The sequence below is a fragment of the Diplotaxodon limnothrissa genome, linkage group LG20 (genome assembly GCF_057381915.1).
Source record: "Diplotaxodon limnothrissa isolate DT_005_m linkage group LG20, D_limnothrissa_male_GT1.1, whole genome shotgun sequence".
Lineage (NCBI taxonomy): Eukaryota > Metazoa > Chordata > Actinopteri > Cichliformes > Cichlidae > Diplotaxodon > Diplotaxodon limnothrissa.
In genome coordinates this window covers 2025272-2045869 of record NC_140615.1, presented here as the reverse complement: position 1 = coordinate 2045869, position 20598 = coordinate 2025272, and the positions used below count along the sequence as shown (strand labels likewise).

At 44.1% G+C, this 20598-nt stretch overlaps 1 protein-coding gene across 1 annotated transcript; it reads left to right on the top strand.

Annotated features, from left to right (window-relative positions):
- Nucleotides 1-1258: 1258 nt before the first annotated feature.
- On the top strand, nucleotides 1259-16934 carry LOC146610191 (extracellular matrix protein 2). The gene is made up of 11 exons (XM_085345496.1): nucleotides 1259-1451; nucleotides 1620-1774; nucleotides 2246-2482; nucleotides 2622-2735; nucleotides 2815-2911; nucleotides 3166-3281; nucleotides 4774-4906; nucleotides 5039-5196; nucleotides 5368-5507; nucleotides 16139-16465; nucleotides 16769-16934. Exons 1-11 carry the CDS (start codon nucleotides 1259-1261, stop codon nucleotides 16932-16934), a joined length of 1836 nt encoding a protein of 611 aa, XP_085201622.1.
- Nucleotides 16935-20598: the final 3664 nt, after the last annotated feature.

Genomic DNA, 20598 nt, shown 5'->3' with positions numbered 1-20598 from the left:
AGTGTTTAGTGTCAACTTGTCCAGAGTGCCATTTGGAATATGTCTGGATTCTGCTGCTGTCTCATCAGTTACTCTTCAGGTGTGGAAAAACACCAAAAAAGCATAATCTGCAGATTTGATTGCATATTACAGTAGTAGTGTTCATTTAAGAAGATGTTTTGAAGCACAGTCGACTGAATGTAATGTTTGTGTATGTGTATATGCGGGGACCAAACATTGGAAAGTTGCTCTACTTGTGGGGACCAACAGTCACTTATGGGGACAAAATGCCCCATGAGTTTGAAGACAGGGTTAGGATAAGTGTAAGCAGCTAGGGAAAGCAATATGTCAATTAGATGTCCACACGAAGATATGAAAACACGACTGTGTGTGTCTGCTGAGCAAATAAAGAGGTTTCACCCCACAGTGAACATCCCAGTTTGGCTCCACACTCAGTAAGGGGCAGACGGCGAGTGTGAGGATGTACACACTCCGCCGTCGATGTGCAGAATGTAAAGACGTCCTCACTTTTTATTACTCAGAGTTCATGTTTGACTTCAGACATAGATGCTGGCGGAGGTTTGCCAAACAAGGTTGCCTCCGACTGGGACTGTGTACCAACCGTCTGCTCTTGGACAAGGTCTGCTGTACTCATACTAACATTCTGATGCCCTCCAGAAAAAGCACAAAAGTGACAGCGGTTTACAAAAACACATTTGTCAAATCACAACAGAATGTACGACTAAAATCTATCACCAGTGTGCAAAACTTACTGCACTCCAGTATCACCCCCCGCCGTCCTGTCAGCGTCTCTCCTCCAGGAGAGAGAAAAAAGCTGTTCCACGTAATGTTCGCAGACAGTTATGAAGTGGAGACGAGGAGGAGCAGGGTGTGTCTGTATTTCACGGTACAACAATCGAGGCTCTTTATTAACACTGAGAGAATTTATTTTTTTACCTCTCCGCCTGCTGGATGTCCCTTCCCGCTTTCTCTCTCTTTCTTCATTTTAACATTTACTCTGAGCAGCGAGCGCGTGCAATATGTTTGACCACTGCTTCAAGGTGACTCAGAACAGAAGGGAAACCACAGCGTTTACTCTGCATTCATAAAGCTCCAGGGTTTACTGAAGAACTGTCTGCTTGTCTGTAAGTAGACTTCTAACCATCTGCGCTTCCTGCTCTGATGCTTCTTCTTGGCTTCAGCTCTGAGGATTAGAAATTAAACCCTTTGGGCTTCTCTGCATTTGAAAAAAGCTTGATTTGAGTATAAATATACAGCAATGCAAATGCCATGGACGTGGATCGTGTTCATCTGTCTGAGTGGAATAGTTTCCTCAGAACAAAACTTGGACTCTTGGCATGACGTGGATGCATTAATGGAAGTCTCTGCTGAGATATCCGAACTAGAAATAGCACCCGTTCCTTCGCCAAGGATCGACGCAGGGGTGACAGTGTCGGGTGCACACACTGCTGGTAAGTTTTTAAAGTCTGCCCACTTTTGTCTGCACGCTCTTGGTTAATAAACACTTAATAACTGAGAATTTTAACCTATTTTGCGCACAGAGGATTAAAAATCGAACAGTGTATTCCTTCATGACTGCATTTTTGGTTTGATTTATGTTTTCTGTTACCCTGGTGAAGAAGAGAGTGAGGATGAGCATCTCCAAGCAAATGCTGAGAAAGTGATCAAGCAGGAAAAACATGGCTCTGGAAACCTGGAGGCGATCAGAAGAAGGAGAAGTGCCTGGGGGAAGAGGAAGCATGCAGCCACAGTGGAGTCCATCGCATATAGAATAGTATGATGAGACACACAATCATATTACACCATCTTTTAGGTCATGTCGCCGTCCTGTCTGGCAGCTTTTGCAATCAGATTTTATGATCTGAATTGTTGTGCCGAACACATTTTGCTTTTCCAAGATAAGCTCTAAAAATTCCCTAAAGGCTCCTCTTCTTCATGTGTTTCTTTTATCTGCCTATTTATTCATTTCTATTCGTGTTGTTTCAGTTATCAGAGTATATGTGTAGTACGACAATGTCTAAGCTGACAGGCGGGGGGGAAGGAAGGCAGTAGAAAATAGGAGTGAACATATAACAAAAGGATAGAGCACAAACAGAAAAGCACGGTGTACTGGCAACTGGTGCACCTGTCAGAAACAAAACAAAAAGAAGAAACATGCAGCACCTGTAACACACAGTCCTTATGTGAGACTTGTCTCTGTTTCCAGTAATTAATTCCAGTAATGGTCTCCTGCTACTTTCTGTAGGCGGGTTTGGGGCGACCCGTTGGCGGCTGGAGAAAGCCTGGAAAAGGAGGGGAGGACAGCAACGCTCTTATGGCTGCACTCAGGGAACTCCACGCTGAGAAGAAAAGGCTGATGGATCTCAGGAAAGCACGAGAGGAGGAGGATGATGAGGAGGAGGACGATGACGATGAAGACGACGATGAAGACGACGACGATGATGATGAAGAGGAGGAAGAAGAAGAAGAAGAAGAAGAAGAGGTTATAGTTTGTAATATTAGTTATCTTTTTTAACTTGTCTTATTTACTTACTGATTTGCTGGGTAATTAAATGTTGTTCTTTTCTTCCAAGGAGGAAGAAGAAGAAGAGGAAGAGGAAGAAGAAGAAGAAGAAGCAGAGGAAGAAGAAGAAGAAGCAGAGGAAGAAGAAGAAGAAGAAGAAGAAGCAGAGGAAGAAGAAGAAGAAGAAGCAGAGGAAGAACCGACTGAGTCGCCCAGCAATCAAACAGAAACGGTTTCTAACTTTATAGAGTTGCCTGTTACATATTACATAATTTCCTTGGGCATTAATAAAGTTTTCTGATTCTATTAAGTGTCAGAGCACTGAGAGAGAGATCAGCTGCAGGGGCATCGGCATTACTCACCTGCCAAGCTTCCAAAACCTTGAAGCCACGAAGGTGGATTTAGCAGGTATGTGTATATCTACAGCTGTAGTCAAAGAAAGCACCCAACAGAAATTTCACAGATTAAAAAAAGAAAAAAGAGCAAACACAAGAGCTCAGGAAGCCCAGCCATCATTAGTGAGCCATCGATGCCCATATTTTTGTAAACAGTGTTATCCTGGATTTACCACTGGAATACATTACGACGTGGATTATTATGCTGCCAGCTAGTGAATCATCAAATTGAAAATTGAAGTGTCATGTGACTGACTTTATGTTCAGAGAACAACATCAGGATCATCACGGCACGAGCTTTCTCAGGCCTCCTGAACCTGGACATGCTGGACCTGAGTCGAAACATACTGGATGATGAATCGTTCAGCCAAAACCCACTTTCTGTGAGTAACACTGCTCTCGCTGCATCTTTTAAAATTACTCACAAGTGACATATTTTTATCCCTTTATTTATCTATTTATATAAAAAGTGAAAAAGTAAAGTAAAACCAGTAAAGGGTGGTGGTTACTCTGACTTAAATCTACTGCTCTTGTACTGAGGTTTGTGTCCCAGTGAGTAATATATAGTAATATGTGTGTAATACCAGTGTGAAAATCCACCACAAACCAAGGCTGTCCAACACCGTTTGACTGCAGAGTTTCTCCCACTCGTCTTACAACTGCAGTTGGAGACTTGCACTTCCAGTTCTGCCTGCACTCAATGAGTTTTCTAACTATATATTTTTAACTGCACTTTATGTCTGTTGGGTGTTTTCTAGAAAATATTTACTGTCATGAAATATCAAGTATTATTTATCCAGACTGGGAATGGAAAAAACAAACAAGTGTCACTGACAGTGACTGAACTCTGTTAGAAAAGTCAGTGTTGCTTCTCTCATTGTCTGCTGGCCAAAGAAAGAAGTGATAAAATAATTTACAGCAGACAACAACAACAACATTTAATATACCGCCAGACTGTAGTTTACCTTCGTAATGAGACAGAAAGTTTGTATTCACTGTCAGTTCGAGCCACAAATAATATTCTGGGAAGAACTATTTGGTGTGTTTAAACAGCACCAGCAGAGACAAACACACATATCAACAAAAAACCCAAAAAACTTTACGCCTCGAGGCCTGAAACTGAACCCTGTTTGACTTTCCTTTGACGTGGACGTGTTGAACTGCTCTGACATTATCCTTAGTAGCTCCGTCTTCACTCTTACAGAGAGTCCTCCGCCTGTCAGTACTTTTCTGACTTACAAGCACATTTTATGGGTCACTTTGCATCTAGTTAAAATAAAAAGCAGGCTATGTCCTGTATCATTACGGTAATAAAAGAGCACTGAAAATGCATTAACTAATCCGTCTAAGAATAACCTCTGACCACAGGCCACACCGAGGGAGCCTACCACACTCTGACCAATCATTACACACTGCCACTGCTATACTGTCACGGTATTGGCTGAAAGAACCTGCTGGAAAAAAGCTGCAGCCAATGATGTGGGGAATATGAGGAAATTATTTTTAGAGGAATATTCTTCTTCAGTTTCTGCTCACATCCCTGTAATGACAGGGGATTGATGGACTGGCTGGAGGGATGCTGCAAAGTCCTGTCCACTGCTTTTATTCACCCATCAAAACCACAGCAGCTTTCACTGAAGAGCCACCCGGAGTGGCTTTGCTAAAAATATGAGAGGACAGATCACATGAATGGAAGAGATGCACAAATGTGACATTCTTTCATTTGGTGTGTTTCTGTGAGCTCTGTGATTAAATCCCAATTGGCAAGCAGGGATGGGAAATTACGGACTTGGAGACAAGTATCTATTTAGTGTATTTTATCATCCCAGTTTTGCTCAACACCTATTTATTTGTGCTGCATTTCATTTCATGCAGAACCTGACCTCTCTGAGGAAGCTGGATCTGGATGACAACCGCATCACCGTGATCCCGACGCTGCCTTCATCTCTGGAGGAGCTCAAAATCAAAAACAATAAGCTGAGTGGACTCACACCGCACTGCTTCAAAGGTACACATCGTGTGTGTGTGTGTGTGTGTGTGTGTGTGTGTGTGTGTGTGTGTGTGTGTGCGTGTGTGTGTGAACACAGTCATGTGTAAAAATTATAACAGGTGTAACATCATAGGTATTATTTCCTAATAGGTTTGATGAATCTCCTGAAGCTAGAGCTGGGAGGAAATGCTCTTCACAAAGCCAGTGTGTCCCCTCCAGCTTTTAGGCCGCTACAGAGACTTCTTGACCTCCAGCTGAGCAACAATCACTTCCGGTCGCTACCACTGAACCTTCCTCCCTCTCTTCAGGTGCACATGTACCACATTTTCGAGTCATTTTTTCCTCTTTCTCTCACTGCTTGGAGTTAGACACTCTCGGACACTGTTTGCATATTCACTGATTGTTTTCATTTTAAACTGTCACATTTCTGTCTCCTGTATCACACCTCAGCATCTGTCTCTGTCTTCCTCATTCTGTAGACGCTGCAAATGAATGAAAATCTAATTGAGGAGCTGACAGAGGAAGCGCTGAGGGGCTGCATTCATTTGAGAGTGCTCGAACTCAGGCACAACCGTCTGCATGAGCAAGACATCGCTACCCATGCATGGACGCGTCTTAAGTATGTCCATCCATCCATCCAACCCAATGTTATGTAGTTCCTTCATCAGCCACCAGAGGGCAGCCTGGTGTTGCTTAGGAATCTGAAGACGCAGCTGTCATTTGTTCAAGTTCAAAACACTTTTCACTTTATTCTTGTGGCCACTAAAAGATATGAAACAACAAATTTCCATTAAACGATGAGATTTTTTTAAACAGGCAGTAATTTAGTATCACAGTAAAGTAAATCATCGATGTTTAAAGCTGATGCCTTCTTTCAAAAATGACTGAATTAAAATGACAACACATTTGGAGTGTTGGACATCAGCTTCAGTACGTGTTTTCTCAGCAGACATTTAGACTGATTTACACAAAGCCAGACAGTTTTCTCATTTCTTCTTCTGCTTCTCTCTCAGCCTTCCTCACACAGACAAACACATGTATGCTCACATATCACACACATTTTGACAGCTGACCTTGTGTACTTGGATGAGCAGGCGTGTGAGCGAGGGCTTGAGGCAACTGTGTGCATCTGTATGTGTGTATTTGTGTTTGTGTGTGTGCTGTTTAAATATAGTGAATTCCAGTGGGTTTTTCTTTTTTTTTTGCTCCTTAGGATCCTTGCGAACCAAAGTGGGAGCCTCAGGGAAAACTGAGGAGATAGAGAATGCAAAAGAGAGTTGCAGGAAAGTGAAGCTGTGGAGATTTTGTATATAGGGCACAAAGCAGAAGCATTAACTTGAGAAGATGCAGTCTGGGAAAACTTTAGGAAGTGATGAACTCTTGTAATCTTCTAGATGCAAAGCAGACTCCAGGACAGGAAGATGGAGTTCACTGGAGGAAATTCGAACAGACTGTCCTGAGTTTTCATGAGACTTGTTTCTGATGCCTGACACGTTGACCTCATTAGTCGTGAGAGCATCAACTTCCCATCGAGTCTGCAGGCTTAGTAGCTGGGCCTTCATTTTAAGGCTTCTGCATAGACACCAGACAGTGAATAAACTCAGCTTGACCTAAACTCCGCTTATACAGCAGGAGACAATAAGTAAGGTCGCTAACAAGATCAGAACCCTCCCTTCCAGCTGATTGTCTACAGACCTTTAATAGCATATCATCATGTGGTCCTACTGAGGCACGTTAAGAAACAGAAAGTGCCTGAAAAAGCTGAGAAAACAAAGATCAAAAGTGAATTGCTTAATGTGAAAAGAACTGCAGTTGGCTGGGTCTAGTTCGCAGGGTGCTTCTGTTTCGTGTCACAGTGTTGCTTTGCTTCTAGCTCGGTGATCGAGGTATGAGTGGGGAGAACGAGGTAACAGGGAGCTGGGATCTTTCTCAGGCAGACTGGGCTCACTTACCTCATTATGTATTTAAATAACGTGTAATGAAAACAGAACATTTCCAGAGCCTGTGAAATGTCTCTGACTCATTTGGGATAACCCCCCCCCCCATATGCATTACTTCCCCCTCATCAGTCTACACAATAATAGCAACGGTTAATCTTATTTTAAAAGAACTGAAATATCCAGTATACTAAAGTATTCAGACACATCCTTCTTTTAATGATCCTTCAGATTCTACAAGTACAATCTTTCATTGCATATTGGATTCACTGGACTTAATCTAAAAGCTCTGACACTTGATGTTGTATGTAAGAGTAAAAACCAGCGTGAGATGTTGAGAAAATTGCCTGTTAAGGACAAAGACGTGATTATGTCAATGCATAAGCTGAGGGAGAATACGGAAACATATCTGTAGCAGTCTCGGTGTCCAGGAGTAAACAGGGATTACTCAGTTTGGGGAGATTTGTAAGATTTAGAGATGGGTCAAGTTCTTAGAAGGACAATCATTAATGTAGGTATCCACACAAATGGCTGCACAGTTTGCCAAAAAGCGCCTGAATGGCTTGGATACCTGGTTTCCACTGATTCGTTCTTGGCTCAGTGCCTCTCTGGAGACAGCGCTGTAGTGCTTTCTGAGAACAAGCTTACATTTCAGCAGGTTTGAGATTTTCTTTCTTTTCTGTGGGAAACAAATGTGCTGGCTGCGTCAGCAGATCAGCTTTGAAGTTGCTGTGGTGGCCTCTCCTATACTGGTTTGGGCCCAGCAATTTTGTGATTCTGTCTCTCTGTCACTTTTTTTTCTTTGGTGGGAATGCTACCACGTCTGAATGGGTTCTGTCATTGCCACGGTGGAAGAGGTATTAGAGCATGACATGCAAAATCCTCTGAAACAAAGATTCATAATTCAGTTCATAGTTCCCGGGGTCGTGTGCATGATTGAAACCAGGCACTAAGAAGCGATTAACACCATCGCTACAGTCCAACGCAGTGGTGGCACGATCCTGTTGTGGGATTTCCTGGTACATGGACACTGATGGACGCACAAAACCATTTTAATAGAGCTCAGGTTCTCAAACTGGGCTAAGGATTACATTCAATAAGTCAGAAATCTAAAGCATCACTGAGAAGGCTGTTTTGGGAAAACTTGGTAAAAAACCAGAAGTGTACAAAAGTGGTGTTGTCCTCATAAACAAAAAAGGATGTGTATCGGATCTACTTTGTGTGTTTCAGGATGAAAATCAAATGATTGCTCCAGTTAAAAGAACATGAATGCATTACTCGTTTTTCACGAGGTGATGTAGCTAGAGTTATGTAACCTTTAGCTAAGCGATGCATCGGAATACGTCTTCCAACTCCAACAACTGTGCCTTCCTTTGTTTGTTATGTAACGAAGCTGCGCTGGCATACAATTAATGCTGTTGCACAAGCAGTTAGATTTGACTCTTATCAGGCACAATGAGCAGCCTGTTCAAAAACACAGCTGCACAACTAAAACAGACACACACATGCACACACACCTGACACCTGCCTGTGTCAGTGCCTGATCTCAAACCAGAGCATTTTCTCATTTGCGACACTACGCCCATATGATCATATTTCATTGATAAAGTCTTTCCGGTTGCAGACTGTAGTTTATGCTGTCAAACATTTACAGAAAAATGACGGATTGTGTAATAATGGATTTGTTTTATTGCGTGCTCTGCAGTTTGACTTAACACTCTTGTAAAAGGATCATCGACTTAAAAATACCCAGTAACAGCCACTCCAACTCCGTTAGATAATAACTGACAGAAGAGCCGAGTATTTTTTTAATTTGGTTTGTGCTGAAACAGATGGCTGTTACGGCACATCAAATGTTATTTTTCTCCATTATTTTTTTTATTATTTGTGTCATTTTGCACAGAGAAGCTGTCATGGGAGATCTGTGTATATTTATCGTCGCTGCAGGCTTAGACGGATCGCATGGAGGTGCAGGTTCAGTGATCATCACACCAAAGATGTGTGTGTCGCATCGTGACGTGTCTCAGCCTGATACGACTTGTATCAAAAGCCCTTTTCCTGTTTGGCCCGGCGCAAATTGGTTTCGTAATGAGCTTATATAAACTGGGAAACAAACACGGCGCACACACTCTGCACGTGCACACACTCTGTACGTGCACACACCGGCTAAAATATGACGCTAACATCAAGTGAAGACCGCTGGGTTTCATTTAAGTGATCTTCAGTTCACATTTAACGGTTTCCTGCGTGGTTGCAAACACGTAACATTTAGCAAGTGTAAAAACTCACTTTAGATAAAAGACTGTGCTGCGGACCTGGCGGACGTCTTCACCTCTATATATAACACCTCGTTGTCCTGTTCACTGGTACCATCCTGTTTCAAAGCAGCAACCATCGTTCCCATCCCAAAACAGTCAAATGTCACATGTCTGAACGATTTCAGACCTGTGGCACTCACCCCCATTCCCGCCAAATGCCTGGAGAGACTGGTCATTAAACACATCAGAGCTGCTTTTCCACCATCCCTGGACTCGCACCAGTTTGCATACAGGGAGAACCGGTCAACCGAGGATGCGATCGCCACAGTGCTGCACACATTACTGAAGCACTTGGAACACAGGAACACCTATGCACGGCTCCTCTTTGTAGACTACAGCTCGGCTTTTAATACCATCCGGCCATACAAACTCCGTCCCAAACTCCACCAACTGGGACTTAACTCCTCTCTGTGCAACTGGATTGTGGACTTCCTCACTAACCGTAGACAGAGTGTCAGAGTGGGTAAGAACACCTCTTCCACCCTTGTGGTCAACACCGGTGCCCCTGTGGAGGCTGTGGAGGAGCTTCGCAGGTGTTTGGAGTCTACAGACTGGGACACAATGAAGGCTGCTTCTAACAGCTTGGACGAGTTTACGGACACTGTCACCTCCTATATCCACTTCTGTGAGGACAGCATTGTGCCATCACGCACCAGGGTGAGTTATAACAATGACAAACCCTGGTTTACTCCTAAACTCAAAAAGCTGTGGCTGGAAAAGAGTAAGGCGTTCAGAAGCGGAGACAGGGACTGCTACAGAGAGGCCAAGTACAGGTTCACTAAAGAAGTGGACATTGCTAAACATCAGCACTCTGAGAAGATGCAGCAGCAGATCTCAGAGAATGACTCGGCCTCTGTGTGGAAAGGTTTTAGGAATATTACAAACTACAAGCCTAAAACCCCCCACTCCACTGATGACTTGCTCTTAGCCAACACCCTTAACAACTTCTACTGCCGTTTTGACGAGCCATCAGGCAGCCTTCACACCTCCAACGACCCCAACAATAGAGGCACTTTGGACACTCATTCCCCCACCTCTCCCCCCTCCATAGAGCCATCACCACCTTCAAACTGTTCACCTGCAACACCCGCCCCCTCACCCCACACAAAAGAGGATTTCACACCACCTCCTCCGACCACAACTCTTCATATTCATGAAGCAGATGTGAGGAAGCAGTTTAGGAGTCTGAATGCTCGGAAAGCTCCCGGCCCAGACGGTGTGTCTCCTGCCACCCTCAGACACTGTGCAAACGAGCTGGCCCCAGTGTTTTCTGGCATTTTCAACTCCTCACTGCAGGCATGTCATGTGCCTGCCTGCTTCAAGTCCTCTACCATAATCCCTGTCCCCAAGAAATCTAGGATCACTGGACTAAATGACTACAGACCCGTGGCTCTGACATCTGTGGTCATGAAGTCATTTGAGCGCCTAGTTCTCTCCCATCTCAAGACCCTCACGGCCCCCCTCCTGGACCCCCTGCAGTTTGCATATAGAGCCAACAGGTCTGTAGACGACGCCATCAACATGGCCCTACACTTCATCCTGCAGCATCTGGACTCCCCAGGAACCTACGCCAGGATCCTGTTTGTGGACTTCAGCTCTGCCTTCAACACCATCCTTCCAGACCATCTCCGAGGCAAGCTTTCCCAGATGAATGTGCCTGATCCCATCTGCCGGTGGATCACTGACTTCCTGACGGACAGGAAGCAGCACGTGAGGCTGGGAAAGAATGTCTCGGACTCCCGGACCATCAGCACCGGCTCCCCTCAGGGCTGTGTTCTTTCTCCTCTGCTCTTCTCCCTGTACACCAACTGCTGCACCTCCACCCACCAGTCTGTCAAGCTAATCAAGTTTGCAGATGACACCACCGTTATTGGACTCATCTCTGACGGGGATGAGTCTGCCTACAGGAGGGAGGTTGAACGTCTGGTGTCCTGGTGCAGCCACAACAACCTGGTGCTGAATGCCCAGAAGACAGTGGAGATTATTGTGGACTTCAGGAAGCACACAGCCCCACTCCCCCCATCATCCTGACTGACACCCCCATCACCTCTGTGGACTCATTCCGCTTCCTGGGTACCACCATCACCCAGGACCTGAAGTGGGAGCCCACCATCACCTCCGTCATTAAGAAAGCCCAGCAGAGGATGTACTTCCTGAGGCAACTGAAGAAATTCAACCTGCCAACACGGACGATGATGCAATTCTACACCGCAATCATCGAGTCCATCCTCACCTCCTCCATCACCGTGTGGTACGCTGGAGCCTCTATCAGGGACAAACAGAGACTGCAGCGTGTTGTGCGCTCTGCTGAGAAGGTGATTGGCTGCAGACTCCCATCTCTGCAGGACCTGTACACCTCCAGGACACTGCGGCGTGCAGCCCGGATCTCAGCTGACCCTTCTCACCCTGGACACAGTCTGTTTGACCTGCTCCCCTCAGGCAGGAGGCTCCGGTCCATTCGCACCAGAACCTCTCGCCACAAGAACAGTTTCTTCCCCTCTGCTGTTGGACACATGAACAATAACCACATGACTGTCCCCGCCACTAACACATGACCCTACGCTGTGTCACTGCATCATTTCATGTCTGGCACTGATCACCACCTGCACTCATGTATATATCTTTCTACGTAGCACTCATAATTCTTATTCTCATGTATATATCTCATGTATATCGCATGCACATATCTTTCTTTCTACATAGCACTTTAATTCTTATTGTTTGCACTGAAGCACCGCAGCAATTTCCTAATGTTGTAAACCTCAACATCTGGCAATAAACCCATTCTGATTCTGATTCTGATTCTGATTCTGATTCCTCAGGGGTGTGTTCTGAGCCCTCTGCTATACACTCTCTTCACCCATGACTGTATTTCCTCCTGCGCGTCCAATCTCATTGTTAAGTTTTCAGATGACACTACAGTGCTCGGACTTATATCCAACAACGATGAGACAAACTACAGGACAGAGGTGCAACAACTAGAGTCATGGTGCCACGACAATAACTTGGTCTTAAACACCAAAAAGACCAAGGAGATCATTGTAGATTTCCGGAAGAGGGGTCATAACAACCATCTGCCTCTCTTCATTGGCAGTGAGGCGGTGGAGAGGGTGAGCAGTTTTAAATTCTTGGGGGTAACTGTGACCGAGGACCTGTCCTGGGGCAACCATATCACCTCAGTTGTACGGAAGGCCCAACAGCGCCTCTACTACCTGAGGAGACTGCGGAGCGCACACATTCCCAGATCTCTGATGTTGAACTTCTACAACTGTGCCATCAGCAGCGTTCTGACGTATGGATTTCTAGTGTGGTTCCCCAGCTGCACCAAGGCCGATCAGCAAGCACTCCAGCGGGTGGTGAAAGAAGCTGGCAGAATTATTGGAACAAGTCTGCCAGAGATCAGTAATATCTTCCCCACTCGCTGTCTGAGGAGGGTGCACAGTATCCTGCGGGACCAACATCACCCTGCGCGCCACCTTTTCCATCTGCTGCCCTCAGGGAGAAGGTACAGGTCTATACAGGCCAGAACATCCAGACTGGCCAACAGCCTGTATCCACAGGCTGTGAGGCTCCTGAACTCTCTGCCCCCCTCTCACGGACAATAACCATATCCAACTTCTTAATAGCAATGAACTGGTCTGCATTGGTGCATCATATCTTTATTCTCTTCCCCCTCCTGCCCCCCCCCCCCCTCTTTCTTAAATAGATAACTATCATATCTGATATCATATCTCACAGTACAATAATATTGAATGGGTGCATTGTTGTATTTTGTCATGTTTCTCAGGTCTTTGTCTGAATTTCTACGAACATTATTGCTAAGGATTGTCTTATTGCATTGGAGTCACACTGGGTTAAATATGTACACTTGGGTTTTAAGGGGTATTTATTATTTTCTTCTTTTTTTTGGGTTGTATGGAAGCCCCAAACGCAATTTCATTGTTCTTGACAATGACAATAAATAAATAAATACTAAAATACTAGATTTATAGAACGCAAAAAAGTCCAGTTATTTGTTCGAGTAATGCGGTAAATGATTTCAAATATGCTTCTGTGTGCTTTCAGTGGCAGCTGGCAGAGGCTCCAGCCCCTCAGGACCCCAGTTGGAATTAAAAAAAATGATTGGAGGGACTGTTTTCAACAGATCTCACAAATACTTCCAGATATCAGCCAGTGTTAATACATCCAGTGCGCACAAAAGTGCACACGCAGCTTTAATAAGTCCAGAACGTGCCATCATCCATCGATCGGTGCAGTTTCAAGTCCAGCTGCAGGCGTTCAAGTCTGCTTGGCATAATCACAGAGCCTGGCTTGAATACTTCGACTATTCTGTGTAATCCCGACGCTGTGGTTTCACCGTAAATGGAGCCGTGTGTATCTGTAAGTGCAGTACCCGTTGTAAGCAGACCATCACCCTGAGCAGCTGCAGGACTGGACTACGCTTTGCACAAAACCGAGACAGACTTGATTTTTTTTAATGAAAAAAAGAAAAGCAAAAACATTTGCTTTGGTGTGAATTGTGTGTGTGTGTTGCCTGGAGTAGCTTGTGTGTTGTGTGCTTGTGCATGACTATTTGATCATAGTATGTGCATCTTTTTCTTTTTTGGGTGGGTGAATAGCAATTTCAAATCCATGCATTTGCATCCTCGCTGCACCTCCTTGATGCCCATCTGTGTCTGCCAGCATATTTATTTTCTGTGGATGCGCATAGTTCATGTCATGTTGTGCGTATGAGAGTGTTGTTGTGTTTTTGTGTAGGTGCCAAGCCAACGGGTGGAGGTCTCTGAGAAGAGAGGACTGTGTGTCTCTCCACTCATTAATACCATGTGGTATTTAAACACTGGTGGACTGCTGCTGAGCTTACTGGCAAAGTCTTTGAATACAAATCAGCTGCACACAACTGGTCTAAACTGGTACACAGAAACAAGCATAGTGATGTGTTTTATGGTTTCAAGTGGGAACAGAAATCACTCTTTTTTTATTTATTTAATTTAATAGAAATTCACAGAAAATCGTGCATTTAGCGCCTGCTGGTTTCTTTGTGTGCTCTGTGCTGCTGTGCTTCCCCAGGTTTCTGAAAGTTGTTCTCAGAGATGATGGAGGTGGAGGACGTTCTAATGCAGATTAGATACACAGGCTGTACATGAAAGATTGATGTCACTCATTGGTTTCAAATTGCATTTTGAAGCCTCGACCCTACTGCTGGGCCAGCTGTGTCCCTGAAGTGCACTGGTGCACAGACTACGTTTGTTATTCACCATGTTGGAGAGTCCGTGTCACACATCAGGCTTTATTGTTTGTCAGGTCATTTCATTAAGGATGACAGGCAGCAGGAGATCAAAGACAACAGAGAGGTCAACAGTGAGCTGTGTTGGCACACGTGCCAATCAAAGACACCAGTAAGAGTAATGTGTTATATAATACTGGTGAGGTCTGATTCACTTTTGGAGCCAGCCTTAGGTGGTCCGGACAGGAACTGCAGGTTTTGGCACTTCCACATCCATTGTGCAACCATCTCCACAGATCCCGTGTTTTTCTTTCAGTTGCACCACTGTAGTGTGACCCAGAAATACGTCTGGGCAAATATAAACTATGCTCCTTTTAAAAAAAATCAAAAAAACATCTTTTTGTGTTGCAAACTAATGATGTGAACAGGGACTGGATATATACCATAAAAAGTTTTTATTGCCAGTAAATAAAAGTAACTCTTGGAAAAGACAAACTAACAAATAATGATTAGATCTGCTTTTATGTTATTGTTACCCTTCGAGTACCCTTACATGTGCTGATGCAGTATTTCATCATATGAAATACTGAAAGAGTTTATTTTGGTTCTTCTGTTACTGAATATTTACAGTCGCACCTTAATAGCCGAACCTGTTAGTGGGTCATAGTGTTTATTGTGTGCATTTTATTCTAGAGCATTTCACCGTACACACAAAATGTGAATATTTTGCACAGCCCGGACAAATCTATGGAAACATGTCTTGGTAATAATCTTGAATTCTGTGCACAGTCTTGAGCAAACCCTGGTTTCTTTATATTTAATAGGAAAAGAGGAAATATGTGCTGTGGTTTATTGAAACAGGTGTAATGTTCAAAAGAAGGAGAGTTGCTGTAAGCTTTCTATTGTAAGCTGATAGTAACAGAAACTGTGAAGCAGACAGCATCAGTCAGACATACGTTGGCCCACATGTGTTCAGCATCCACAAGCCTTCACTGATTGGGCCCCAGTTCCCATCACTCTGTAGTCATTAACTGGCCACCTGAATGTTTTCTGAGCCCTTTTGTTCAGTGATGTCAGTGAATGGAGGAAGAACCGAAAATGAGGTTTTGTCTCCTGCTGTGAGCTGTGCTGTAAACTCAAAACAGCTGTGTAAGACCTTCTAATAAACACTGAATCACAGTGCTGCAGTGCACCCCGAGGACTGCTTTGATAAGTCAGAATTATTATTATTGTCTTTGTCTCAGACCTCAGAAATCTGGTCCCAGCTCTGTGGCTATTCTTTAGGTTTCCCATAAGCCAAACATTTTCTCTATCAGCAATTCTGCCTCAAATTCTCCCCCAAACAGCCATCGTACCCCTCAGGCCCCACTGTTTTATTGGCTGGTGCACCCTGCTATTCCACCACACAGGCCCGCCTCCCTTTCTCCCCAACAGCGCGATGCAGGAGGCCAGAAATGATAAAACATGAGATGAAAGCTGAGATGAAAGGTTTATGAGTCAGTGTGGATGTGGGTCTATTGACATGCTTAATCAGGAAACCTGCAAAACCTAAAACACTTCATCATCACATGCTTCTGCTGAGCAGCTAACCTCAGCATTATCACTAGTAGAAAGGTTGGGAGATCACTGAGATCTTCAGCATGATGCCATAAGTGCTGTGATATCACTGGAAATATGGATCTCCAGGTTGTCTCTGAGCAATTTCAGACTGATTGGACGTTTCTTTGCAAATATGACTGAGATTATTCTATGCACTGTATTTCTTCAGGTCCTTGGAAGCCTTGGATCTATCTCACAACCTGTTCACTTCCGTTCCTCTAAACCTGCCGCGCCCTCTTCGTAATCTGACCCTCCAGCACAACAGCATCAGTCACATCCCAGCCTTCACGTTCCGTCACCTGCGGCCCGGCCTGCGGTCCCTGTGTCTGTCCCACAATGACCTGAGCAACGACGCTATAGAACAGTTCTCTTTTGTTGGATCTTACCGCTCGCTGAGCGAGCTCCTATTGGACCACAATCGCCTCGGAGAAGTTCCTCGCTGCATCCGGCAGTTTAAAAACCTGCAGGTGCTGAGACTGAGCAACAACCAGATCAGGTAGAACTGGATTTTCCATGAAGTCAAATGTGATTTCTATAATGCTGGGATGAGCTTACTGCTTGCTTGTTACCCAATCCTGTCTTAACACCATTAGCTCTGCTGGTTCCATTGAAATGATTCTAAGGAGCTTAACAAAGAACACATTCAATTTCTTATGTAAATGTGTTTCTTATCTTTACATTATATACGGCTTTTAGACTTTAATTTTAAAATAATAAACATTTGAATGTTTGGTTTCTGCGTTATTTCATAGTGAAAATTGTCTGCCTAAATTTCAGTGTGCATATGTTTCAATTATAGGCTGGTGAGGCAGTGGAGCGTGTGCCACCCACGCAATTCGGGCTCCTTGGCTTCAGTCCACCTCGAAAACAATCTGCTGGAAGTCGAGAAGATTCCCCCAAACGCTTTCTCCTGTCTCACTGACCCTCAGGGCCTTGTTCTACATCCACAGCAGTGGTCTGACTGATAGGACAGACATACGGGAACATTTCTTCTCCCACGTTTGCATCACCCTGTAATGATGCAGTGTTTGCAGAAAAAACATTTTCACCATGTATGTTGCTTAGTAAGCTGCAGCTTTCATTATATCATCTCTAAAGCCATTTTCCTCTCACATCTTTGATCATTTCAGTATGTAATAAAGCAAATATGTTCTTGACATTGTGCTTAAAATAACTAATGTTGTAAAAGTTGCTTTTTATATTGTAACAGATGCATTGCAATCAGAATGCACATAAAGCACAAGTTTTGTCTTTTCATTAAGGGATTTGATACTTTGGGAAACTAAAGCAAAGAAAAGGATTAACCTGTGTCTCTAGCCTGAGGTACTTACAGTAGTCTGAGCTCAACTATTTAATTAGTGGAAGAGGAACTAAAGCAGGATGTTTGGAAGGGCAGAGATGGCGTTTGACCGCTTCATGATCAAACTTTAGCTCCCTGAGAGAAAGTGAGATCTCTGGCAACACAGTGTGAACCTCAGGGGGCCATTAAGAAGAAAAATATAAACATCATACTAGTTTCCTACAACTAGAAACCCTCCAAAATAAACACTCTGACTGTGAAAGCGGGGCCTCGTTTGGGGTCTCCAAACATGTAGATGATGACGTCAGTCACGGTGTTTCAATAGTTGGAGTGCAAACATGTATGTGTGTGCGTGAGAAGAATGAGGCAGCAGCAGGAGATGAGGAAAAGCTGAGGAACATGTTAAAGCTGAGTGGAGCTCGGGTATAAACGACAGGCTGGCTTTTAAGATACAATACATCCATTGTACTTAGGAAGCCTCTAAGGTGATCAGTGAAACATGAGAATATTCATGGCAGTGAGTTCAATAAGACTCGGCTACAAGGGAGAGAAGAAAGGAGGTTTACAACACGGGGAGAAGATACAGAAGCCGGGATCAGATCGTGTTCAGAGTGCTTTTCCCATCTGGAGCTCTGTTGTTTACTGACAAACTCTGTGTTTCTGTCCCACTCTTAACATCACTTGCTCGTGCCACCTTTTGCGCAGAATAATGCAATCCTGTAAGCGTGACATGCAAAAGCACTCCTAAAGAGAACAAAGCAGAGGAAAAGCAGCCACTCTGAGTGTTTTCATTCATCTAATCCCACGTTAATATCTCCATCGTCAAAGCGTAACGTGACATTTCAGGGCGTTTTAAAAGAACGCATGCAAGTGCGAGCAATCAAATGCTGCAGCAGTCTCTTTAATTAGTTAATCCACTCATACTCAGACAAAACACATTTCACAGTATATCACTCAGAGTAATGTGTATAATTAAAACGATAAAACATTGAGTTGTGTTTAGCGCACGAAGTCGTAATTTACGCAGAGTGCGCTTGCTGTGTTGACAAGCTGGCTTAAGGTATAAGGTTTCACCAGAGTGCGGTGTTCCTGCAGCTCTAAATGAAGAACAGAAGGCCCCCTGCAGACGCTACAAACACACTCGAGGGAGGGAGGCGGGGAGCGATCAACACTTAACAGCACAGCGAGTGTATTTGTGTTATTAACGATGGAGCTGATGACAAAGCGAAGCAGGTTATAAAATCCGGTAGACGTACCCTCTGAATATGAGACAGACCCACATATCCTTCTCTATCCTTTCTCCCTGGGCGTGTGAGCACATGCTGGATTTGTGCTCTCAGCCCTGTGCATGTGGTGCAGCCTCCAACCTCCATAATTGTACAGTCATTTTGTAAACAGCATATTACTGTCTAAGAAACTGCACATTCACATTTATAGTGCAGTTCCTGTACTTACAGGCTAAGCCGAAGCTTTGCACAAAAATGAGCGAGCTGTGTCTCTTCCTCTTTTTAACCTTTCCATCTTTGCACAGATGGATTCATCAGTTTTGAATTGAAATCCTTAAACATGCCTCCACAGCCTGTCAGATGGAGTCTTTAGCAAATGTCACGGGCTCACCACTTCACTTCCATGCATGACGCCACATGTGACGTGACTAAACTGTTAAATCAACGCGCTGTCATAGCCAGCAGCTGTCTGCATCCCGTCGAGCTCAGTCTGACCGGCCCTAGAGGGGGGTCGAGCTTTTTGTCTCCCATGTAGCTCTCCATCCTACCCTGAGACGACAGCTTCCTGTGTTTGTTTTTTGATTGGGCGTTGGCGGATGAAGTGCTGGTTGATAAAATAAAAAGGCCCAACACTTACAGAGAAAAACTGCTAAAAGATTCTCTTCCTGACTCGGACTGTGACAACAGAGAAACAGATAACGCGAGGCAAGAAGAGAGAGTATGGATGCAGGGTCTAAAAGTGAGGACACTGTTTTTGCTAGAACTTGAAACTGTGCATTCTCTGCAGGTATAAGCATCACTGAGTAGGAAATTGTTTTTCATTTAGTTAAATCACAGTGTAAAAGAACTAAACAACATATGAGTAAATATCATCCAATGGTGCATAGCCTTGATCATGGCAGTAGCTGTCTAAGAGCTAGTGGGTGTGTTAATCTCTGGAGACACGTTAGATGAACACTTGTATAGAGCAGAAAGAGTTTAATTTAGATGCCAAGCCCTGTAGCTACAGCCCAACACCATAATCAACCGAACCACAGCGAGAGAGACACACAGGCACACAGAAAATTAAAATGCGTGAAGCAGAGGGAAAGAGCACATTTACAAACGGGAGAAAGAGAGGAAGCAGGGAAAGAAGGAATGTCATCTGCAAAGTCCTTTATCAAAACACTGTCCCCTGCCAAAAGCCCCTGCAGGGCACTGATCCGGCCCGCATGCCTTTCCACCACTGTGGATACGACACTGTTAGTGACAAGAGTAGATAACTAAACGTCAGACAGGCAGTGTCAGCTTCTTCTTGAGTTTATATGATGGCAAAAGTGATTTTGTGCTGACAGGCCTGGAGCAGCAGAGCTCATGGATTAATGTCTGTGTGGCAGTCCTTGTGTAATGTCATAAGAGTTCCAAGATCGTGTGGCTCGCCAAACTCACTGCTCCCTCGGTCCGGGTGCTGGCAAATCGGTTAGAAACAACACTTCATCCTGCCAAAATGAAACTTAATAGAAAACTGTGAAAAAGGCCCAAAAGCATATGTTTTATAATCCCAGAACTAAAATATAAACTTTGTCCACTATTGTGGTGCGACTAGCTGCTATCACTAATCAGACGGAAATGGGCCACTGGATGTTTCACAATAAAAGACGGGTTTATTTCACCAGCTGCTGACTGCCAGTGCTTAAAGAATTACATGGAAAGCATCTGCAAGCATAAAGCACAGCTGTAGCTGCTGTACTCCCAGAGAAGGATTAAATGTCCTGGGAGTTTCCCCCTTCTTTAGCAGATATTTATGTAATCTAAAAATGCATAGGATATACAGTACACAAACGTTTCTATTGTCAGTAAATAAGTATTGTCTTAAAAATCAACTATGATTTATCTTATTGTTACCTTCCAGTGTCCCTTAAAAATGGTGCTATCTCACTGTTTGGGCCACTCAGAGGGCCAGCTTCTTCTCCTGTGGTGCTACAGTATATTTACAGTTGCACTATAATGAAAATGTGTGAGTCTGTGTGTGAGTCTGTTAGAGAGCGACGTGCAAATTTTCTTCCACAGCAATTCAAAAGTGGAATTTCCTGACCTGTTTTGTCACGACAAGCCTCTAGAATA